The sequence below is a fragment of the Colossoma macropomum genome, unplaced genomic scaffold (assembly GCF_904425465.1).
Source record: "Colossoma macropomum unplaced genomic scaffold, Colossoma_macropomum, whole genome shotgun sequence".
Classification (NCBI taxonomy): domain Eukaryota; kingdom Metazoa; phylum Chordata; class Actinopteri; order Characiformes; family Serrasalmidae; genus Colossoma; species Colossoma macropomum.
In genome coordinates this window covers 20,758,426-20,782,395 of record NW_023494794.1, presented here as the reverse complement: position 1 = coordinate 20,782,395, position 23,970 = coordinate 20,758,426, and the positions used below count along the sequence as shown (strand labels likewise).

Sequence of the window (23,970 nt, the reverse complement as noted above, 5' to 3'; positions counted from 1 at the left end):
TTGAAATTATGCCTCTAAAAGCTCGCTGATGAGGGCGCGACAAAGGATGCACCAGCTGCGTGGCTTTGTGCGGTGGGCCGCAATCATGTGTAATGGATCGGCGCGCGCGGCTGGTGCGCGCCGTGTGCGTCTGAGGCGCGGGCGTCCCTGGCCCGGCGCACGCTCGCCATTTCATCAGCTCTGTTATTCCTCCTCCCCTGCAGCAAGGTTGAAAAATGGCACAGGAACAGCAGGCCGCTCCGAGCCCCGCGCGCCTGCATGTGTGTACGCGAGTGTGCGCGTGCGTATGCATCCGCCTCACGCAGCCGGGAAGAGGAGGAGAGGCCTGTTGTTGAAATATCTGACATGACAGCAGTTTCTCTGCACCCGCAGCTCCTAAATGACAATGACACCAACAGCAGCGGCAGCACACACTGCAGGGCTCAGCCAGCGATTGTTCAGCTCAAATTGCTGCTCTCTTTTGTCAAGTCGGCCGTTTTTCTCCCCCTGATGCACACAAAGCCTTCGCGTGCGCTAAATCACACTCATATTGGTGATACTCCTTTGTGAAGTTGTCTGCTTTGTTAGGATTTGCTCCCTATTAGGGTGAACTATTAGTAAAAGTGGGGCACTTTTAGTAGATGCACCAGCAGTTATTATGACTAGAGCTGGTTGAAATTCGAGATACGATAATACTATCGAATATCGAAAAACTCTATTCAAAGTTTAAACTAATGCTGGGTTCGAGTGCTCATTGGGAGGTTGTAGGAGAGAGCGGGGCACAACATTTTGTTCTTTGTTGGATAACTTTAAAAATATTAAAGTTGGAATATTCATGTTTTTGTATAAGCAACATATACGTCACTGTTACAAACTAACAAATGAATTTTGATTCTAGCTCCTACCGTTCATGTACGATTCCACCGAAAATGATGGGAAGTGCAATGTTACAGTTTACCCCATGGGTGGGTTCACTGTGACAGAGGGTAAGTTGTAACACTTGCTAGAAAAGTCTGATGAATTAGTGAGAATAAAGTTAATTAAATATTTACATTTATGTCATTTGGCAGACACTCAGTTTAGAAGGCAGAGGTGTTACACACTACACTATACCAAACATATATTTAAGTATTTTATCATTAGTGGTCCTTATGTGTTTGCCACTTTGTAGATTCGTTTTCTTCAGTGTTTTCAATAAATTAAAAGACTTGCACATGCATCCTGCCTCTTTGTCTCTCCTAACATTACACTATCATAGACTTACACTCAGTAGTAAGTTACATGGTTGTATTTACAGCCAACAAAGTGGCTGGGCAGTTAATCGTGTAGTATAAGAAATGTGCAGACTAAAGGAAAAGTAGGGCAGGGGGAAAGACAACAAGAAGATGATGAGTAAAACAAAAGATGATACCAGAAGCCAATAGGAAAGATGTTGAGTTGCACTCCACAAGATTGCATTGACCAAACAAGCACTTAAGTAAATCTGACAGCTCACTTAATTTCATTGAAAGAACACAGTTTGACCCAGTTTCACTGATTTACGTGCATTTGTTAAGTAATATTAGCGAGAGGAAACTAATTAAAACCAACAACAGAGATTGTATTTCTTTCTTTCCTTTTATATTTTGAAAAACATTCTTGAATGTCCTGACCGAAAGGGGTTGTACGGGGTCATTTCACAAAAATAACTCTTGGTTGTCCGGAATAGAAGTGTGTTCAGAATTAGAGGCCAGTTCTGAGCCATGATGAAGTGCAAAAGAAAACAAGTCTATTATTACTTTTTGAAATTTTTTATCAGTGTAATGATCTCCAGCTTGAGGATCGTCTGAGTATTGAATCTTTTGAACACTGATTTCAGTGTGTAGCATAATTTTGGGCAGCATACATGACAAATAATACTTACCAGGCCACATTTATACAACCTGTACACTTAGTCTGTATTCATTCACAAATAAAGTATTCAACTTCACTGATGTCTTCACAGGTTGTGTGTGATTTAAAGGGGAATTCCACTGATTTTGCTAAAAGTCTGCATAATTATATTGTTAAAATGTTGGCAGAGTAATTCAAAACTGTTTGATGTGAAATGCTCCATTCTAAAGTAACTTACAGAGTCAGAATTGTTCACAGTGGTGGTGATAGGAACCAGACATCTGAAGAGTTTAATGCCTCTGAAAGCTTTCTCACAGAAAATTATGATATAAAATAGTTGAAGTTAAATTGACTGATATCAGGTACATTATTTTATGGTAGTTTTGAGATGAGCTTTTTGCCTAATATGTATTTTTAAAAGCCATTCATGGCACAGGTACATGAAAGTTGTGAGGCAATTTATTTCCAGATTTAACACTGTTTTATCATCATCAATATCACATATAAAAGCTCAGAAAACCTGTGTTGGTTCACTGGTGGTTTGGATAGTAAATAGAACAGCTGCTTGTGTTGTGGATATCGTGACCCCTGGTTCCTATCACCACCACTGTAAAGAAATCCAACTCGGTAAACTTGTCTACAATTAACCATTTCAAAATCCATCAAACCACTCTGAATGACTTTGTTTACATCTCAATAACTGAATTATACATTTTGAAAAAGTGATGGAATTTCCTTTTAACATAAATAACATGCTGGCTGACCTTTCATAATTTTTTAATATGAGATATGAGACCCTATAAAAGAGTGCAACTGAGCTGTAAACAATACAAAAGCCACTGCCTCATTTAAAAGCATATATACACCGATCAGGCATAACATTATGACCACCTCCTTGTTTCTACGCTCATTGTCCATTTTATCAGCTCCACTTACTATATAGGTGCACTTTGTAGTTCTACAGTTACAGACTGTAGTCCATCTGTTTCTCTGCATACTTTGTTAGCCCCCTTTTACCCTATTCAGTGTACAGGACCCCCATGGACCCTCACAGAATAGGTACTACTTGGGTGGTGGATTATTCTCAGCACTTCAGTAACATTGATGTGGTGGTGATGTGTTAGTGTGTGTTGCGCTGGTCTGAGTGGATCAGACACAGCAGTGCTGCTGGAGTTTCTAAACACCTCAGTGTCACAGCTGGACTGAGAATAGTCCACCAGCCAAAAATATCCAGCCAACAGCATCCTGTGACCACTCATGAAGGACTAGAGGATGACCAACACAAACTGCAGCAGCAGATGCGCTATCGTCTCTGACTTTACATCTACAAGGTAGGAGTGTCTAATAGAGTGGACAGTGAGTGGACACAGTGTTTAAAAACTCCAGCAGCACTGCTGTGGTCATAATGTTATGCCTGATCAGTGTATGTCTCCATTTTCAACTAACAAACTGAAATATTAACATAAACATGTCTCAAAAGCACATTTAAAATATGTTCAAAATATATGTTGAGTCTGACACTAAGCATTATCTACAATTAATATTAAAGGCCATATATCATTGAATGACAAAAGTTTGAGATAGAATGTAAACATTGTTAAAGTTACAAAGTGTACCTTTCGCTGCCCAGTCCACACCTGGAAACTAAGCTGCAGTTTAGTTTTAGATTCATTGTTTCTGTAATGTCACAAAAAACCATTACATTTACCATAAGCATGGCTGGGCAGGGTGAGGAACATCATCAAGGATGTTTCTCATCCTAACCATAGACTTTTTACTCTCCTCCCATCTGGCAGGCGTTACAGGAGCCTCCGCTCCTGCACCAGCAGGCTCAGGAAGAGCTTCTTCCCTGAGGCTGTGACCCTGCTGAACTCCACACCGCCACTTTAACCGCATCGCTGCACTCACTGCACTGTTAGTGTACTTTATGTCCGAGTATTATTGCACTGTTTATATTTGTACAGTCTATTACTGCACTATTCAAATTTGCACAGTTACTGTACATGTTTTTACTCTGCATACTTGGCATTTTGCATATGCTGCTCCCAAATGTAGGTAATATGTGAGTACATATTACCTACATTTGCATTCTCTCCATTCACTCTGTATATGTGTATATTTTATTTATACTTGCAATATCTATATCTTTACCACTCTACCGTACTTAATGGTACATATGTAACCACAGCATCACTTACCATATTTACTTTCCTGCACTTTATATGTAATTATTACTGTATTACTGTATTTCTGATTAGATGCTAACTGCATTTCATTGGCTCTGTACCCATACTTTGCACAATCACAATAAAATTGAATCTAATCTAATCTAATTTGAATCTAATCTAATCTAATCTAATATGTCCACAGTTTCAGCCTACAACAGTTAAACCCTGCCCCCCTCACAATGAAGTTATAAAAAGCTGCGTTCCAAAGCCTTGGCTGCAGCTGAGGTAGGCTGCATTTCTCGGCCACTACGTCATAGCAGGCTGTTCCAAAGTGAAGGACCCTTCGTACACAGCCTAGAAATGCAGCCTATGTTCTAAGTGATTTTGAGGATGCAACTGATGTATGTTTCCAGGCCTTTGGTTACCCACACATGAATGACACAAAGGAATAAAAAAAATTGCATCACAAAAATAGCAGAAAACAAAGCCGTTGGAGCAGAGCTTGTTTTAAAATGCACATTGTTCCCGTACTTGAATTCGTCTTCATGACCTTAAGTGTAAAATGATTGATTAATTAATGCATTCATCCATATATTGTATTTTAGTATTTGTATATATGTAGAAGTAGTTGTATATATATTTGTATGTATATAGTTTATCGTACTACCCAAGCTTGTTGGCATATTAGCTACCATAGCAACAAACACAATGCAACAGGCTCCATTTTCTCTCAACAGTTCCCTTATGAGTTTCGTGCCGTTCTGGTGACGTCACCACACAGCCTCGTTAGGACTGGTCCATTTGTGTGACCAATAGGCTACTAAGGAGGAGTCTTCATAGGACAGTCCTACCGAGGACCCGCACTACCTCAGCTGCAGCCTAGGCTTTGGAACGCAGCTAAAGTGTATCAGCTCGGAATGTTTTTTTGAACAAGACACAGTACAGGGCAGCCAATTAAAGCAGAGATCAATTACATGCATTACTCTTAAAGGCACAGTAACCTGAATGTAGAGGTTAAAAATGTAAAAACAAATTTTGACTGTTTCTGGTGCATAAACCTACACAAATGTTAAAAATGGACCTCAGGGAAAAACAAATACAAAGCTAATACTGAGATTCGGGTCTTTTAACTATAACTAAGTCACTGTTTTAGTGTTTTCACATTTCTTTCCACAGAAGACGGCAAATGAAAGATGTTCAGAGGACAGAGAGGCAAGCATCAACAACAGTTTAAACTTCTACACTGTTCTACTATTTCGCAAATTCGTTTATCACCTGTTTCTATACAGTATCCACCATTATTGTATAGAAAACGCTGAACTAGTGAACAGTGAGTGAGATAACTAGTGAACCATTCTGAACACAGCATTCAGCAGGCTTAATATCAGCCCACAAAGTAAGGAATTTTGCCTTATTCACCCACATGACAGCAATTTTCCTGAAAGCGTGGCATGCAAGTTGGTGTTGCACAAAAATGGTGTGGCGTATTTGTGAAGGGGGGGAGGGAGGCTTTTTTTTGCACAGATGTATTTTTAATCCTGAGCACCTAAGTAATCTAGCCCTGAAATGGCCACTGCACCATGAGATGATTAAATGGTCCCCTGAAATAGTCGTTTGGAGAGAGAGAGAGAGAGAGAGAGAGAGAGAGAGAGCGAGAGAGAGAGAGAGAGAGAGAGAGAGAGAGCTGTTTCCACTGGTTTAAAGGGGAAAGTTAATGCATTCAAACGGTTCACCAAAAGCACTTTTGTACTCTCCACTTTTTTCCTACATGGAGTGGGCATGTTGAGTGAGAAACCTACCTTGTATCTATACATATTGTCCAGTTTATCAGCTCCACTTGCCATATAGGTGATATAGGATAAAGGAATTGTAAAATTACAGATTGCCTTCCTTTATCTTATTCTTCAATGGTCAGGACCCCCACAGGACCACCACAGAGCAGGTATTATGCGGGTGGTGGATCATTCTCAGCACTGCAGTGACACCGACGTGGTGGTGGTGTGTTAGCGTGTTGTGCTGGTGCGAGTGGATCAGACACAGCAGTGCTGGTGGAGTTTTTTAAACACCTTAGTGTCACGGCTGGACTGAGAATAGTCCACCAACCAAAAATATCTAGCCAACAGTTTCATGTGACCACTGATGAAGGACTGGATCATGACAACAAATGAGCTACTGCCTCTAACTTTACATCTACAAGGTGGACCAACAAGGTAAGAGTGGACAGTGAGTGGACACAGTGTTTAAAAACTCCAACAGCACTGCTGTGTCTGATCAACTCGTACCAGCACAACACACATGAACACACCACCACCATGTCAGAGTCACTGCAGTGCTGAGAATGATCCACCACCCAAATAGTACATGCTCTGTGGTGGTCCTGTGGGGGTCCTGAAGAACAGGGTGAAAGGGGGCTGACAAAGTATGCAGAGAAATAGATGGACTTCAGCCTGTAATTGTAGATCTATAAGCATTTCACATCATACCCCTCTGAATCTTAAGCATAAACTTATGCAGAAATTTTGAAAAATCAGCAGAATTTCCTTTGAACTCCTGCTTCAGTTGAAACCTCCTAGCTGCACTACAGTCTGAATGTTCAGCTTTTTTTCCTGCTGTGCTTGGAGCCTCTCTGTTGCCGCAGCAGAGTCTCCATGATGACAGATTGCGAGCCACCTGATATCCTTCATCCTCCCCAGCGGAGATGTGTGTTCCGCCCCGCGCTGCTCCTGGTGGACCAGGCGAGCAGCCGGCGCGTTTGATGGGCGATAGGAAAACACATCTGCTCTCCCTGGCTTCGCTCTCGCGCACCAAAACAACATAAACAACCTGCACTCGCCTTCCTCTGATCACGTCCCAGCAACTCTCCCAAAGCCTGAAACTTCTGATCGCCCCCAAAAACCCAGCAAGAACTGGCTTCCCATCATCACTTGAACCCGCTGAGGTTCTGCCACGGGAGTCACCGGAGAGACAACTGACTGAAATGCTTCGATAAACATGTTTAAGTAATCTGACACTGATGGGAATAGGATGATGTACCTGTTCCTTTCTCCATGCCAATGAGCTCAAACATGTTTTATGTCTGAGCTTTTTAAAATGTCTGCAGAATTCATCATTGTTGAGATGTAAACAAACTCATTCAGAGGGTTTTATGTGAAATGGTTCACTGTAGAGAAACTTACCAGCTTTCTTTACAGTGGTGGTGACAGGAACCAGGGGTTGTGATGTATTTAGCCATTTAGCCATTTTATTTATGTCCAAAATGACCTGTGAACCTACATATGTCTTTATGTGTGATGTTGATAATGGTAAAACAGTGGAAAGTAAGTTTTCTTTGGGGACTATTGTACTTCACATAACTCTGCATTTAAAGTTATGTTTTTGTACAAAATCTATCTCAAAACCATCATAAAACAGTGTTGAAGGAATCAAGCAATGTATTCATAGCCAGTTTGTGTACTAGCTTTCTATGATGTCACTTTTAAAAAACATGAAATGATAGGTTGTCTGGTTCCTATCACCACCACTGCACAATTCTGACTTAACCCCCTAAATGGCCAGGGCCCACAGGTGAGCCAAAACCTAACCTAAGAATAGCTCAACCAGTTTGCACTGAAGTCCCAATAGTTAGTGAAAAATAAGCCTTAGTATGTAAAAAGCCTTAAATTTTGAGGGGTTAACAAACTGTTAACTGTTTGAAAGAGATCAATAATACAGCCTGACTTGCTGCAGTGACCGATGCTAGTTTTATTACCATGTTATGTATAGCTATACAGTCATTTTGCTATTTTTATAGTGATTAATGACTTAAATGGCAAAGTTTTATTTATCTTCTCTAACCTACAAATTGATCAGCCAGTTTGCATTGAAGTCCCTGAAGTTACTGAATAATAAGCCTTGGTATGTAAAAAGCCTGGGACTTTAAGAGGTTAAGTTTCTTACATCAAAACAAATCTGAATAACTTTGTTTACATCCAAACGGTTTATTCATTTAACATCTAAGCCGCTTATCTTCCTGGGTCACGGGGTGGGGGCGGTTGGGGAATTGCTGGAGCCTATTCCAGCAGACATTGGGTGGAAGGCAAGAAACACCCTGGACAGGTCGCCAGTCCATCACAGGGCAGACGCACAGACATACACAATCACACACACATACACATTCACACCTAGGGGCAATTTAGTGTGTCCAATTTGCCTGACCGCATGTCTTTGGACTGTGGGAGGAAACCAGAGCACCCAGAGGAAACCCACAAAGAAATTCAAAATGTAGAATTTTTTAGAATTCCCCTTTTCAGTTCCTACACACTTATGAATATGATTCTTCAAGGTTTCTTTAGTAACGGCAATGGTTCTTTTTAGAACCGTCAGTTCTACATAGAACAATTTCATGCTTAATGGCTCTTTGCATGGTGAAATGTTTCTTCAGATTGCTGGAGAATGTGTTGTACATTGTTTTATATCGAACCTTTTTGAAAATGGTTCTATGTAGCATGAAAAAGTGTTCTGCTATTGTTAAGATGTCAAGCTTGTAACAATAGAAGAACCCTTTTTTGGTGCTATATAGAACCATATAAAACACATTCTCCATCAATCTAAAGAACCATTCCATTATATCCCTCTTGTCACTGGGGTGGTACCCTCAAGGGTACATCTCAGTACCTTTAGTCAGGGAACATAACTGCACCATAATCCATTGAAATTATATTTTCTAAGTTGTACTGACTCCACACACCCCGTCTCGCCTCCAGGCCTTTTATTTTATTGTTCTGTTTTAAAACATTAGGTTATAAAAAAGGTACAAATACGTACTTTTCACCTGGAAAAATGTATTTAAGGCACACAACTGGACCTTAAAACCACTGCTGTACCTTTGAGGGAACATTTACATTGTTTGTACCTTGATGAACGAAAAATGACAGTGTTCTATCAGTCTTCATAGAACTCATATTGCTGAAAAGAACCACTGCTTTTACCAAAGAACCTTGAAGTGTGTATAAATAAGCCTCAAGTGTGTATGCTGATAGATGGTTGATATGATGATGTGTTACTATTATTGTGATCAATTTTGTCATGATACATTTTTCTGAGTATATCGTGGGTAAACACTGCACTTCTAGAACATTAAACAACTACATGAATCACAAAAAAAATTGATTTAGACCAATTAAAGAGAGCCTGTAAACAACAACAATCAGTGCATAGTAACTGCATAAACTGCATAGTAACACGTAGCTGACTGGATGTTAGCCTATCATCTCAAAAGTCATTATTATTATTATTATTATTATTTTACAAATTATTAGAATTTCCTCCTGTACCTTTTAAGTTAATTCTTGCAAACACTGAAAGAAAATAAATGCTTTAGTACTTAAAAATAGTTTTTATTGCCATTTAAAAATGCCTTACTGTTGCGGTTTGTCCACTCCAAATTGCTTGCAAAGCTCAGAAGAGTTAAATATCATGATGCATATTGTAAATAGTGTCTTCAAGTATCACAATGTTATATTTTTTGCCGTATCGTCCGAGTACCCGAGGAAGTTTTCATACCTTTTTTATTTACTCACATTCTTTCTGCACTTTCTGAACTACTTCTACTTCATTGAAGTACCTATACTTTTACCTCAGTATGATTTACTCTGCCCACTTCTGACTGTATGAACATCCCTCACAGTTAATGCATAATCCTAGCACACAGCTGCATTGGTTACATTTAAAGCACTTCAAGCTGATCTTGCCCACAAATCCATCTCTCCAACCCATCAGCTACACCTGCGCTCTGCCCAAAATTAAAAGCAGCCCACAGATTTTGTGTTAAAAGTGTCATTGCATTTTATATTCATGCCATTTTATATGTGTTTTCCCTCATTTCCAGGAATATTTCCATCTCTTATAAAGATATCAATCATACTGCACGTTGTCAAAACCTATATCGCCACATCTTTACACTTGGTTTGCAAATGGAGAGTTTAATATCCTGCTTCTGTGATATCAGGCAGGCACATCAAGTGGGACCTTTTTTTTTCTTCACCACAGCAATTTCAAGAATGTCCCAATGAATTTTGTGCCAGCAGTGAAAAAAGGGAAGTCTGAGATAAGTGATAAGCACATCCATTGCCATCTTAAGGAAGCCTTTAGCTTTTAATTCAGAGTTTCTCAATGTCAGAAGTATGATTAAGTATGATTCTTATTAGTAATAGTAAAATGTACAAACGTATAAAATGTTTGTAAATTCAAATTTCATTGTAAGACCTGTATTTAAGCATGTGAGATTTCAGTTCTTAATAGGGCAAATTTGTGGTTTTTCACAGTTAACTTGAATGGATGGAGCATTTTTTGCTGGTGTGTAATTCAAACCTGTAATGACTACAATTGAAACTTGACAATTATAATATTTTTACTTAAAATGCAACCAATGCTAACAGTAATTGTTAGTAGGTGCTCTCATTAAAAGGGGACTCAACTGACTTTTCCAAATCTCTGCATAATTAAATGATTAACATGTCAACAAAGTCATTCAGAGCAGTCTGGTGTGAAATGCTCTGCTCTAGAGAAACTTACTGAGTCAGAATTGTTCATAGTGGGGGTGATAGGAACCAGACGTCCACCTCTAGAAGCTCCCTCACAGAAAGTTACTACATGAAATGGTTATAAATACATTGCCTGATGTCTGAGACATTGTTTTATGGTAGTTTTGGTCTAAGACATATTTTAATGCTTTTATTTTAATTTATTCATGGTGGAGGGATACAAGGGTGTTCTAAGGCAAAATAGTCCCCAAAGAAAATTTATTTATTTATTTATTTATTTATTTATTTTATTGACAATTATTTTACCGTCATCAGCATTACATATGAAAACTCAGAAGATTCGTTGCTGGTTTTGGACAGTAAATGAACTGGCTATATTTGCATTGTAGACATTGTGACCCCTGGTTCCCATCACCACCACTGTAAGGAAAGTGTCAGTCAGTAAGTTTCTCTACAAATGAACCATTTCGCATCGAACCAATGACTTTCTTTATATCTCAGCCACTGAACTATGTAGAAATTTTGAAAAATCGGTGGATTCCCCCTTTTAGATGAATTGGGGAAAATCCACGAATTCTTACTAGTGAGAAGAGTAATCCCTCCTAGTAAACACGGGCTGCGTCCAAAACCGCATACTACCGTACTAAATAGGATGTCAAAACATTAGCAGTACACTCATTAGTATAGCATGTAGAGCTTGGCAGGCTGTGGTTTGGGACGCAGCCTCCAACTGAAGTCCGTTCGTCCACTAGAGGGAGAGAGAGTTTCAGCTCCTTCTTCTCTCGGCTCCTCTTTTCCGTCTCACCTGCTCTCTTTGACTGAAATAACATGGCTGCGTCCTGAAAACACGCGTCAACAAACACAGCACGCTCGTCGGGAGTGATTTTTAGAGAAATACCTCTTCTTCCAGCGGCTGATAACGTCGGTCGGTCATACCGGATGGCTCTTCGTGTGAGCGAGTCCTTTCTGAGGAGATGTCTGCGCTCTTCTGCCCGACCGTTACTACTGGAAACCGCGTCACTGCGTCCGCGAGCAGGTCACGAGCGCTAACGCTGTCGCTAGTGCTAATGCTAACAAGCCCCGTACATTCACATAACATTCAGAATATGTGCAGCTCAGCGTCGTATATCTGATTTAACCACTTGACTAACCGGACTCTTAGGTCAGGATTAATATTAACCTGGTGTAGGCTGGGTTTACGTGGTTTAACATGTTGTAGAAAGTTTAAAGATAAGCTTTAATCGTAGCTTAGATTCGTTTGTGTCTATAAAGGAGAAGGACAATTCCAGCAGTTTTTCAAAATTTTCAAAAGTCCTTGAGATGTAAAGTCATTCAGATTGGTTTGACGTGTTCATTGTGGAGAAACTCTGTTTTCTTTACAGTGGTGGGGATAAGAACCAAGGGTCACGATGTTTACAACACAAATACAGCATTTCATTTACTATCCAAAACCACTAGTTTTGATATCGTTGATAATGGAAAAATAGTCATGAATCTGAAAAAAATGTTTTCTTCAGGGACTGTTTTGCATCACAATGCCCTGCCTGTATCTCCCTGCCATGAATGGGTTAAAATAAATGGATTCAAACATATTTTAAGCCAAAACATTATCAAAATGCTATCATAAACAATGTCTCAGGCATCAGGCAGTGAATTCATAACCATTTAATGTGATAACTTTCTGTGAGGGAGCTTTTAGAGGTGGACGTCTGGTTCCTATCACCTCCACTATGAACGATTCTGACTCAGCAAACCACTTTGCTTACATCTCAACCATTTATTTAAGTAGAATTTTTGAAAAGTCAGTGGAGTTCCCCTTTAAATTTTGGCTTTGCTAACTGGTAAACTGACAGACTGTCAGATGTTTTGGAGACTTGATGTTTACTATGGCATTGCTGGTTGCTTTAAGTTACCTGTGAGGCAGGTCTGGTTGCTGAAACCTCTCTTTAACTTCTTATCCTTCAGCCCTTCATCCTGGAGCACTAAGCGGAGGTGGTTTTCTTGTCACTCCAGCCCGTTCTGTGTCCTCCAGCGCATTTTTGGACAGGCTGCTAAAAGGAAAAATGCCTGGTGTGGATCAGGGACCCTGCCAGCAACCTGTGCCTCCGGATAGAGGTAATGAATTTCTATGTGCACTGTAAAGTGCAATTTACAGTCTTTAGAAACAGGTGTTTGGATGTTGAGATGTTACCTTGGCACTGTGTTGTGGTCATAAAGCTTGATTTCCCTTCTTGTTTTGCTCCCAGCTGGGCAGCTTTCTCTGTTACTGAGGGCCCCAGATCAACCAGAAAATCCAAAGTCTCTGAGAGTGGCTGTTATTGGGGCTCCAAATGCAGGGAAGTCAACACTAACCAACCAGCTCCTTGGCAGGAAGGTACTGTTTCAGTTGTTCAGAATTCTTAAAGTTTGTGATGGTGGTTTTGATTTTAACCTTTTAAATTTTTTCAACAGTTGTTTGCAGTCTCCAAAAAAGTGCATACAACAAGGTCACGTGCACTTGGAGTGATCACGGAGGACGATACCCAAATTGTAAGTGTTTGTGTTGCACTCAAGAAGACACTTGTTATTGTTGGTTTATACAAGACTGAGTAGTTTCAGAATGTAACCAGCAGTACTGGATATTTTCTTAATGTTTACCAGAGCTTAATGTATGACTATATGATATTGAAGTGGGACAGCTAGTGATAAATATCATCTTTCTGTCTCCAAATGATCAGATTCTGCTGGATACGCCTGGTCTTACTACTCCCTTCAAAGTTCAAAGGTGCGTTGCTTGATAATAAGGGAAAAGCCTTGAAAACGTATTGATTTATTTTATTAGGAAAGGGCAAGAACCTTGTTCAGAGGTTAGAAGTAAAAGCTGGGTATAGTCACAGCTCTTTGAATAAATGTATAATTAGTATAATTCGTAAATATTATTATGTACACCACTAATAACTTCTGAAAAAATCTGATAATCTCCAGTTTCTTCTCTGCAGGCATCAGTTGGAGAAATCCCTTCTAGTGGATCCACTGAAATCATTGCGAGAAGCTGATTTAGGTAGCTATATCTACGCTGAGTTCTACAGATTAGGGGATGGTTTTAATATACATGGCATATATATTTTTCAGTGGTCGATGGTTGAGTAAGTGGCAGGTAGCTCTCTATTAACTGCTGGGATCTTTCATTGGCAGTGGTGGTGTTGGTGGACATCTCTGACAAGTGGACCCGCGATAGGCTGGACTTTGAGGTGCTGAAGTGTCTGGCCCTGAATCCACATATTCCTGCTGTCCTTGTCCTCAATAAGGTAAACTATATTACACATACCCACAGTCAGGTGACAGAATAAAGACTTTGATAAATGAGTGAAGAAGCAAAACAAGTGCAGACAAGTGTACCTGCCAGGCCCAGTTGATGTCAGTTTTGGATCAATGTCATAAAAGGAAAACATCTAAATGGCTTCGAAAAAGGGTTCAGTCATTGGGGCATGGATGGCAGGAGCTTTCAGTCACAAAGACTGCTAAACTCATTGGTGTTTCAGTAGGAACGGTAAGAAATTAAGGTTCTGTGCAGGTACATTTTTTGTTCGTCAAGGTACAAACAATGTAAATGTTCCCTCAAAGGTACAACAGTGGTTTTAAGGTCCAACTGTGTATCTTAAATAAGTTTTCTAGGTGAAAAGTATGTATTTATTCCTTTTTAAAATCGAATGTTTTAAAACAGAACAATAAAATAAAAAGCCTGGAGACGAGACGGGGTGTGTGGAGTCAGTACAACTTAGAAAATATCATTTCAATAGATTATGGTACAATTATGTTCCCTGACTAAAGGTACTGAGATGTACTCTTGAGGGTACCACCTCAGCGACAAGAGGGGTACAGCCCCAGTGACAATTTACTACCTTTATTTCTGGGAGTGTAGGAAAGACATCAGCAAATACGTTAGTAATTGTGAAACCTGAAGAGCAGCTGTTCCTCAGGTGACTGAGAACGTCAGTGCAGGACATGATCAGACGGTCAGCAAGAACAGTCCATCCACAGCTACATAAAGAGGGATATAATAGTAGGACTGCAGCAAATTATCATTACAAGGAAAAATGCAGATTTGAGAGTATAACGGTGTAAAAACCATAGATACTGATCTGCATAGGTGTGAGTGAAATGGTCAGATGAGTTATTCATGATCATATTCACAAGTAGGATAGTGCATGTGTGTATACCAAGGGAACAGTACAGGTCTGAATGCTTGAGTGAAGAGGTCTGGTGGCTCTATCATGCTGTGGGGGGGCATTTTGCTGGCATGCTTTGGATCCATTTGTCCCTTAAGACTACAAAGAAACATTTCTATCATGATCAGAGCGTTCTCTTCCAGGATGACATTGTCATGCATGAGTGAATGGTTTGATAAGTATGAAAACGATGTAAATAATATGGCCTTTACAGTCAACAGATCTCAATGCAGTTGATCATCTCTGGAGATTTTGGACAACCTTGTTAGCCAGTGCTCTTTACTGCCATTATCTAAACACCAGCTGAAGGGAGATCTTTCGTATGAATGGTTTTCTGTCCCTCCAGTACAGTTTTAGAGACTTGTGGAATGTATCCCAAAGCGCCACTGTTCTGGTGGTTTGTGGGGGCACATACCTTTGATCTGTTGTCAAAAACCACATAAGCAAGTCTGTTTGAGATTAATTAACGACTCCGCATGGTTTGAGGCAAGTGTGCAATGATTTAGGCATGCAGTTTGCACATTGCTAAGTGGTGGTACTAAATTAGTCTCTTAGTTCCAGTGCAAAGCTAGAGAAACACACCTCAGATACTGAATATGTCTTGGCTGATTGACAGCATTTAGAGTAAATGCAAACTGTGGGAACTGTGTACATTTGATTTTTGAATCATTTTTTTAAGTAGATACAATAGATACCAGGTTTCAGTTGTAACTGATGCATCATCTGTTGTAACCATGGCACTTTAATCTTATATTATCAGAATTTGTATTTGTTGTAAATTTAAAATTATTGTAATCTATTTTTATTTAGTAAACCTGAAGTGGAGTTTAGATTTTCACTCAGAACAAGTCTGTGAGTAAACTGGTGTGGTCAGATATTCAGCATTTAAATATTTGTTCCGTATTTGACCGTGTCTCACGTGCGCATACACACAGGTGGACCTCCTGAAGAACAAAACCTTGCTGCTGGACATCACAGCCAGGCTGACCGAGGGTGTTGTGAATGGTCAGAGACTGAGAGTCCGCGATGTGGTGAAGAAGTCGCAGAAGGAAACAGATGAGATGCAGATCAAGCACAAAGCAGCCCTGGAGGCCCAAGCTGGAGGGGAGCCATGCCCAACCCCAGACACTCAAGCCCAGAGAGGCCTGAGCAGAGAGCAGCTGAGAACCCTGAAGAGCCGCAAAGGATGGCCCCACTTCAAGGATGTGTTCATGCTGTGTGCTGCAGATGGGGAGGACGTGGAGACACTGAAGGTAGAAGGCAGCATGGCGCTGTAGAGCCGGGTTCTTCATGCATATTGGAACACATTTTATCTTTGCTATCATTCAAAGTTTGGAATCAGTTGTTATATTAATAATTGAATTCATTCTGTAACCAGTTTTACAGTGTTCAGAGCTGTACATTTTTTTAGGTTTTTGAGAACATGAAGAACAATAGTAGTGGGCTAATGACCAAAAATGGCCAGTAGCCAAAATTGTATATCCTTGTATAATAAAAAAAATACTGTGTGTGATGTATACATACACTATATGGACAAAAGGATTGAGACACGCCTATTAATCATTGAATTCATGTGTTTTATTCAGTTTTATTGCCACAGGTGTATAAGATCAAGCACCTAGCTATGCAGTCTGCCTTTAAAAACATTTGTGAAAGAATGGGTCGTTCTAAAGAGCTCACTGCATTAGAGCGTGGTACTGTAACAGTTCGCGAAGTTTTTTCCCTCCTAGATATTCCACGATCAACTGTGAGTGGTGTCATTGAAAAGTGGAAGCATTTAGGAACCACAGCAACTCGGCCACGATGTGGCAGACCACGTAATGCAACGCAGCTGCATGCCAGCCTTACATCACCAAGCGTAGGATGAATTGGTGTAAAGCGCCGCCACTGGACTCTGGAGCAGTGGAAACATATTCTGTGGAGTGATCAATTACACTTCTCTGTCTTCCAGTCTGATGGATGAGTCTGGTTTTGTGAATGCCAGGAGAACATTACCTGCCTGACTGCATTGTGCCACCTCTAAAGGCCCTTTTTGTTCCAGCATGACTGTGACCCAGTGCACAAAGCAAGGTCCATAAAGGCGTGATTGGGTGAGTTTGGTGTGGATTAACTTGACTGGCCTACACAGCTCTGACCTCAACCCCTTTGAATATTTTTGGGATGAACTAGAACAGAGATTGTGAGCCAGACCCTCTCGTCCAACATCAGTGTCTGACCTCACAGATGCTCTTCTGGATGAATGGGCAAAAATTCCCAAAGACACACTGCAAAATCCCAGAAGAAGCTTTCTACAAGTAGAAAGCTGTTACAGCTGCAAAGGGGGACGAACTCCATATTAATGGCTATGATTTTTGAATGGGATGTCATAAAAACTCCTGTAGGTGTAATGTGTAGGTGTCCCAATACTTTTGTCCACATAGTGTGTGAGTGAGTGTATGTATATATTTTGTTTTTGTTTTTGTTTTTTTGTATGGATTGCTCTAGATCATGTGTTGGCTTCTGTTATGGATGACTTGAAAAACCTATGAGCTGGATTAGTTACCACTTTCTTTGTCACGTCTGCTAAATGACAATGTAAATCTATGCCTGTTGGTTTGACAGAGATATCTGATGGTGGCTGCAAAGCCAGGCCCATGGCATTACCACAGTGACGTACTGACAGATCAGAGCCCAGAGGACGTCTGCGTCAATGCAGTCCGAGAGAAGCTTCTGGAATACCTTCCTCAGGAGGTGCCTTACACCATGTCTCAGGTAATGCCTTTCTCGGCCCTCCTGATAATGACGTTTTCACACAAACTCACTCTGTCACAGTCCTAACTGCCTTTAGTCCAAAGATTTGTGGACACCTGTTCATCTAACATTTGTTCTGAAATCAAGGGTATTAAAATTAATCTTTTGGGAAGGCTTTACACTAGATGTTGGAACATTGCTGTGAAGATCTGATTGTATTCAGCCACAAGATTTTTAGAGAGGTCAGGTACTGATGTTGGATGATAAGTTCTGGATCACAAACGCCATTTAAACTTATGCCAAAGGTACTGGAAGGAGCTCCATCACTCTAGAGAACGCAGTTCTAGCTGATACTTGGCATTGGGCATGGTGACCTTAGGCTCATGGATGGCTGCTTTAAAGCCTCGCATTCTTATAGTAAGGCATAAGTTATGAGTGCCTATTTCAGCCGTGGGTGCAACCCTAAAGTAGCAGAGCTCACTAATTAAAAGCGATGTCTGGATACTTTTGGCTATATAGTGCATCCATTTTGTTTCTTCAGTTTCTTTTCCTTTACTACACATTCTCTGCCTGCTCTGCCTTTATAACATTAAAGGTGACCTTCACTGGAGAGAAATAAAGGTTTTGAATGTCAGCAAAAAGGGGGGGGAATCTTTGCAACACCCCACCTTTGTTCTCTCAGAATTTTTCGCATTGCTGGAACAGTCTTTGTGCTGACTCCCGTCGTCTTGCCGTCTGTTTTGTAGCACATTGAGCTCTGGAGAGAGACCGAGGATGGCAAGTTGGACATATCTGTCAAATTACACGTGAAGAAGAACAGCCATATGGTGAGAGAACTGCTTTTTTTTGTTCTTTTTCTTTCCACAAAAGCACTTTCATCCTCTGACAGTGCCGTTACCTTGATTCCAACAAGGCTCCCAGAGAGATATGCGGTAAGAGAAAACATTTGAATGGAGCTCGGTAAAGAATGGTAAATATTTGAGAAGATTCCTTTTGTAAGTCATGCAATTTTAACAAGCAGAAGTCAGTGAAAGTGTGCTTGGTGTTGTTAAGTCACTGTAGAAAGGAATTGCTACAGCTTTTTTAAAGTCTCTGATGAATAGCCATTGACAACTGGGGATTCAGAAGAGCTTTATGTTGTGTTTTTTTTTTTTTCTTCTATTTATTTGACTCTTCTTTTTTTCTTCTTTCATAAACAGACCATGGTGATTGGTCCTGGAGGTCAGGTAATGGCCAAGATAGCCCGAGAGGCAGGCGAAGACCTCACGAATGCTTTCATGCGCGAGGTGCGTCTGAAAATATCTGCCACTCTGAAGAACTGAAGGGGACGGTTCAGCTGACCCAAGGATCTGGAACAGGACATTTTCTAAAGGATGACTTCAGATGTCGTTACTCAACCAGCTCCCTCATCCTGTTTATAGGACCTCAGCGTATATATATATATATATATATTCATTCCCTCATCCAGAGTGGAGTGAGTAAATCATTGTTGAATCTCTCTCCCTCTCAGGAAGGAAGAGGTCTACTCAAGGCTGCGGTTTGTCTTGCGAGTTGCATGCGAACTGTCTGCCTGTTATCTCAAACACTGTTCATTGTGTAACAGTTCAGCCTCTGAGTTAGAGGTTCCTCTCTGAACTCAAACTGCTATTTTCTTTAGTGTCTTGTTGCTTTTCTAGCAGTTATATACAACTGCTTCATTTTGATAACATTATTCAGGGCTGCATCATGACCACGTTAGTCCCCATGAAAAAAAGCTCAGGTTTTTTGGGGTAGATTGACAGTAGTGGTTACAGTTGTAGGCCTTGCTGTACCCAAACTTTGTTTTTTTGGATTAGAAACTGGGCAACTGTGTATAGTAGTGTGCAAAAGTCAGAGACCACCCTTAATTAATTTAATTTCCAGTCCAAATGGCCATTAAGCACAAGTTATTCATTTTTCAGCATGGAAGGAAGTCTTCGCAGAGTGGAAGGATGGACAGAAACACCTGTGGATGTTTTCAGATCTGAAGCAAGAGTGGAGCTTGATTTTCTCCTCTCTTTCAAAGATGAAAGCTTTAAGTGTTGTTTATCTGATGAAGACAATTTTGGTGGTCTACCAGGTCTTACGCTGTTGTTAGGAAGATCTGTTTTTAAAAAACAGTTTAGGAATTTTTTTTTCTTCTATTTTCTTTTGACTTATGAAATATCTCCTGAAAAATAAGTAAGTTATATTTAGCCATTTAAAAAGAAAAATAAATAAATGAAAAATGATCTCTGACTTTTGCACAGTGCTATAGATGTGCCATTATTGTTTATTACAGAAATTCTTGGGTTACTGTACACTTTTGGCATAAAGGGTTCTACATAATATAGAAAAATGGTTTTATGACTTATGAAAATAGCCCATTTCTGTTAGAGATGTTTTTCACAAGGTTCTTTAAAGAACCATATACAGCAGGTTCTTTATCATGGGGAAGAACCATTTAACCATTCAAGAATCACACAATGATATCGCTGCTGTCCGGACAAAAACCTTGTATCTCCATTTTTGTTGTTGTTTCAGTTTTTGACGTAATTTGAAAATGTCTGTTGACCCTTACATTGTGTGTTAATTTCATGATGAATGGACCAAAAGAAACAGCCAAAAAAGTGGGAAAAAAGTCTGGTTCCATTGACTTACATTAAAAGTAAAGTGTGTTTTTTCCTGTAAAGTTACCATTTTGGAGATACAAGGTTTTGTTCCGACAGCAGCGATATGGTTCTTTGACTTGTCTAATTTCTATGTAGCCTCCTACTTTGTTGTTTGTAAGCTCTTTGCTGTGTTGGCTGCCTTTCTCCATCTCTTCTCTCACTCTCAGACTCTGTTTGAAAGCTGCTGGAGCTTAACTAAAGGCACAGTCCCAGAGGGCTAGATTACCCCTCTAATGGAACACAAAATGGAGCACTAACCTGCCGCTAAAATTGGCACAAAATGGCGATGGGATGCATTTGCGCATTTGTTCTTGTAATCCCCCACTCCCCAGTCGAGTTTTGCTGGTGGTCACTCTTTATCCAGGCCATGATGATGGATCAGCTATGCCAGAATTCTGTCTCTCACCCCCCCCTTTTCCTCCCACTCTCTCTTTTCTTGCTGTGTCACTTCTGAGTTCATTGAGGTCTGTGAGGAGAGGCCTTTTTAATTAAAAAAAAGGCAACACAATTTAATACATTGAGCCAAAAGCTCAGAAAATCACTGGTATTTATTTTCTCATTAATATTTAACAAAGTCAGTTTGACTGTATATTGATATGTAAATAAATTGTCAAGGGTTCCTGATTCAAGTACATGTTTATTGAACATCAGAACTTATTAAAAACAGCTGTACTGAAGTTGGAAACATGTTCACAAACAACATTTAAATTATTTAAAAAACTTTTTTTTTTACTCTTTCATTTGCTCTATTAATTTCTCCATTATACTATGCAGTCCCCACGGTTCAGCTCCACACTTCTGGCCTGAGGTCGATTTCCAGAACGATGGCAGTGAGAAGAAGCAAGAGAACCCTTACCATTACTAAACTCAGTAATGGTAACGGTTTAACCGCCTCCCTCTATCACAGAAAGTGCATGCGTGTGTGGTAGACCACAGAGGAGGAATGCCACCCTGGATAGTACATCATCTATACTGTAGTGTCTCCATAATGAACTTACAGTATATGATGATATCCTGTCCAGAGGACAGTATTATGACTCAGGATGGCTTGGGAATCTGTAGAACTGGAGCATTCTGTGAAGAAAGCATAAGAACAGAAATGAAAAATTTGGTTCAGGGGGGTTGAGTATACTCAGAATGTCCTCAGAGTAAACAAAGCTGTATATATATTTATAATGTAATTACATTATAATTTCATTGTAATGTTATAACAATATTGCAATCAAGCTATGTAATTATAATGTAGTTACTTTATAATTCCATTGTAATAATAGTGTATAACATAGTACATTATATTGTAATTATATGCATGCGTGTATCTTTATGGGCCCTCAATTGTCCCATGTTCAGCAGACGTGTCCTACCAGAAAATCCCTTTCCAAACATTTGCAAAGTCACACTTGCGGTCAGATTCGTCACACTTAATTGGCTGCCTGAACTAAGAGCAGTTGTTTACTTCTTGTTTCTGTACTCACCTTTAGGGTCACTTGTCCTTGCTCCTCTTGAAGAAGGTGTTAATGAACAGCTTAATTACTCTCGTTCGACACCTTCCCTCGTCTTCTTCCCTTTCTTTATTTCTCGTCTATAGGCTTGGTGTCTCCGTTCTCTTCCCAGACCCCCCAACAGCTCTCTAGAACTTCTCCCCCCACTGGCTCACCATTTTAATGGCCCTTACTCATTTGCATATGGTGATGACACAAGGGCAGTCTCGCTCTTATCTGGCTTCTCCTGTCTTGCCTTTCGCCCAATCGGGTCACTCTGTTCTATCAGCCTCAAAACAGTTACTCCAACCCCAGCTATCCCGCACGTGAGGACACGCCTTTGGGTCACCCAACTTTAACTTGGAATTGGATCAAAAACTTGAACATTATAAGTTAATGCTGAATTTGTTTAATATGGCTGCATTATGTTAGTTCAATGCCTTGAGCTGAAAGTCCCTTGTTAATATTTATATATATGCTACGCTGGCATCAAACTGCATTATGCACTGCCTTCTTTCTGATTACATTAAAGCCCATATTAAATAAGTTATCTTTAAAGCAGAGCAAAAACTGTTCTTCTGTGAGTTAGAAATGAAATGCTTGAATGACTGTTTATTCATTCTCCTTGTTTCCTGATGGAATTTCCAGCAGAATTGTGGTCATATTCAGAATGATCACCTTCAGTTCTTCATTCCAATGATCACTTGTTTGCCTTGAACTGGACGTTTCTAGTGAAACGTGAAATTGTAATTGAAATATTTTTCTTGCTGTTTCAGAAGCTTGTGAAATTATTGTAGTACACTTACATGGATAAGTATGTACCCAGTGTTTGCTGAGGCACAGCAGGGTTCTGTAGAAGCTGCCTACCTTCACCACAGATCTACAGTCAGTTTTGAAGGTTCTCCTAATTGCTGAAGTGGGCCTATTAAAAAAGGTTTCTGAATGATTCTGGCCTTGGATTTGGGGGTGAACAGACTAAAGAACCAGTAATGCCATGTTTACTATCAAAAACTGTCACAGTGACTTTTATTCATCATTTCACGCACTGCACTAAATCCAATTAAACAGGACTAATCATGCTTTCTTTGTAATGCAAAATGTCCTTTAAATACTGACATCATCCATGATATGCCTAGAAAAGCATGTTGTACCATAATATGACATAATGTATCACTTTAATGATAAATATTGTCATATTGTCCAACCTACTTTAACTATGCTACAACTTATTGGTGGGCAATATAACAAAAGTCAAATATCACAATATGTATCACGATATTTATTTTTTTCTTAGATTTGATGACTGAGAACTGACAAAAAAGAACTAGTCCTAATAGTACTAGTACTAATCAAAAGCTGAATTTACTTATTGTTTCACATACTTCACAGCATCTAGAACTAATTAAAAAGGCTAATTATTTTGCTCTCTTTCTAATCAAACACACAGTCAGTGTTCTGGTCAGAAAAGTGTACAATAATGTGACACGATTTAGCACAAAACAATAACATTGCCCCCCGACACTCTTAGCAGCAAAGGTTCTATGACATAACAATAGCAGAACCCCTTTGGGAGCTACAGTCATATGCAAAAGTTTTGCCACCTCAAATTACATGTTTTGTTAACACGTCCTCTACAGAGAACACACTTCTACACGTTTTTATGCAGAATTGCTGTTTACTTTCAGATTAAACATATTGGAGAAAACAAATGAACATAAAATGTGGCCTGAGAGAAAGTTAAGGTACATTTTATTCATTCATTCATTCATTCATTCATTTAAATAGATTTTTCCAGGTATGTTAAACTCAGCAAACAAGTACAAATTATTCACAAAAATTTGCAGAAAAATGTCATTCACTGTTTGTTCACTGTAGAAGATGTTAACTTATTTTCACTTAGAAAGTCAACAACACGTAATTTTATGAGGGAACATTCAAACTTGTGCGTACAGCTTCAGAACCAACTTTTAAAAGGCTCTTTTAAAGAACCATATACATGTTTTTCATCATGGTGAAGAAACGTTTATGCATTCAAATGCTTCTTTGTCACGGTTCTATAGATAATCCTTGCTTTTACTAAAGAACCCTTGAAGAACCACTTTATAAAGGGTGTACTAGCAGATCTCGTTTACAAATATGGCTCTTTGTAGAACCGTCCACTGAAAGGTTCTTCAGGATCCCAAACGTGGCACCTTTATTTTTAAAGAGTCTAAACCTGAGCACAGTTCAGTATGTTATCTCAATGTCTGTTATTTCCTCAAAAGCAAACCTAGACAGTAGTCTAGTCCTCAACACTAGTTTAAGTTTGCCAGTACTTCATTCTTCCAAACACCACTTCTCCT

The 23,970-nt window shown here is 39.7% G+C and overlaps 1 protein-coding gene and 1 long non-coding RNA gene across 2 annotated transcripts; one reads left to right on the top strand and one right to left on the bottom strand.

Annotated features, from left to right (window-relative positions):
• The first annotated feature begins 11,332 nt into the window (after window positions 1–11,332).
• On the top strand, window positions 11,333–19,461 carry eral1 (Era-like 12S mitochondrial rRNA chaperone 1). Its single transcript, XM_036580543.1, has 11 exons — window positions 11,333–11,576; window positions 12,506–12,655; window positions 12,787–12,914; window positions 12,992–13,069; window positions 13,258–13,304; window positions 13,519–13,580; window positions 13,715–13,827; window positions 15,684–16,001; window positions 17,350–17,499; window positions 18,225–18,305; window positions 18,678–19,461. Exons 1-11 carry the CDS (start codon window positions 11,480–11,482, stop codon window positions 18,798–18,800), a joined length of 1,347 nt encoding a protein of 448 aa, XP_036436436.1. The 5' UTR covers window positions 11,333–11,479; the 3' UTR covers window positions 18,801–19,461.
• Window positions 19,462–20,764: 1,303 nt separating this feature from the next.
• Window positions 20,765–21,808, bottom strand: LOC118814778. Its single transcript, XR_005007759.1, has 2 exons — window positions 21,623–21,808; window positions 20,765–21,221 (listed from the first exon to the last, which is right to left on the bottom strand). It is a non-coding gene; the product is annotated as an uncharacterized LOC118814778 (long non-coding RNA).
• Window positions 21,809–23,970: the final 2,162 nt, after the last annotated feature.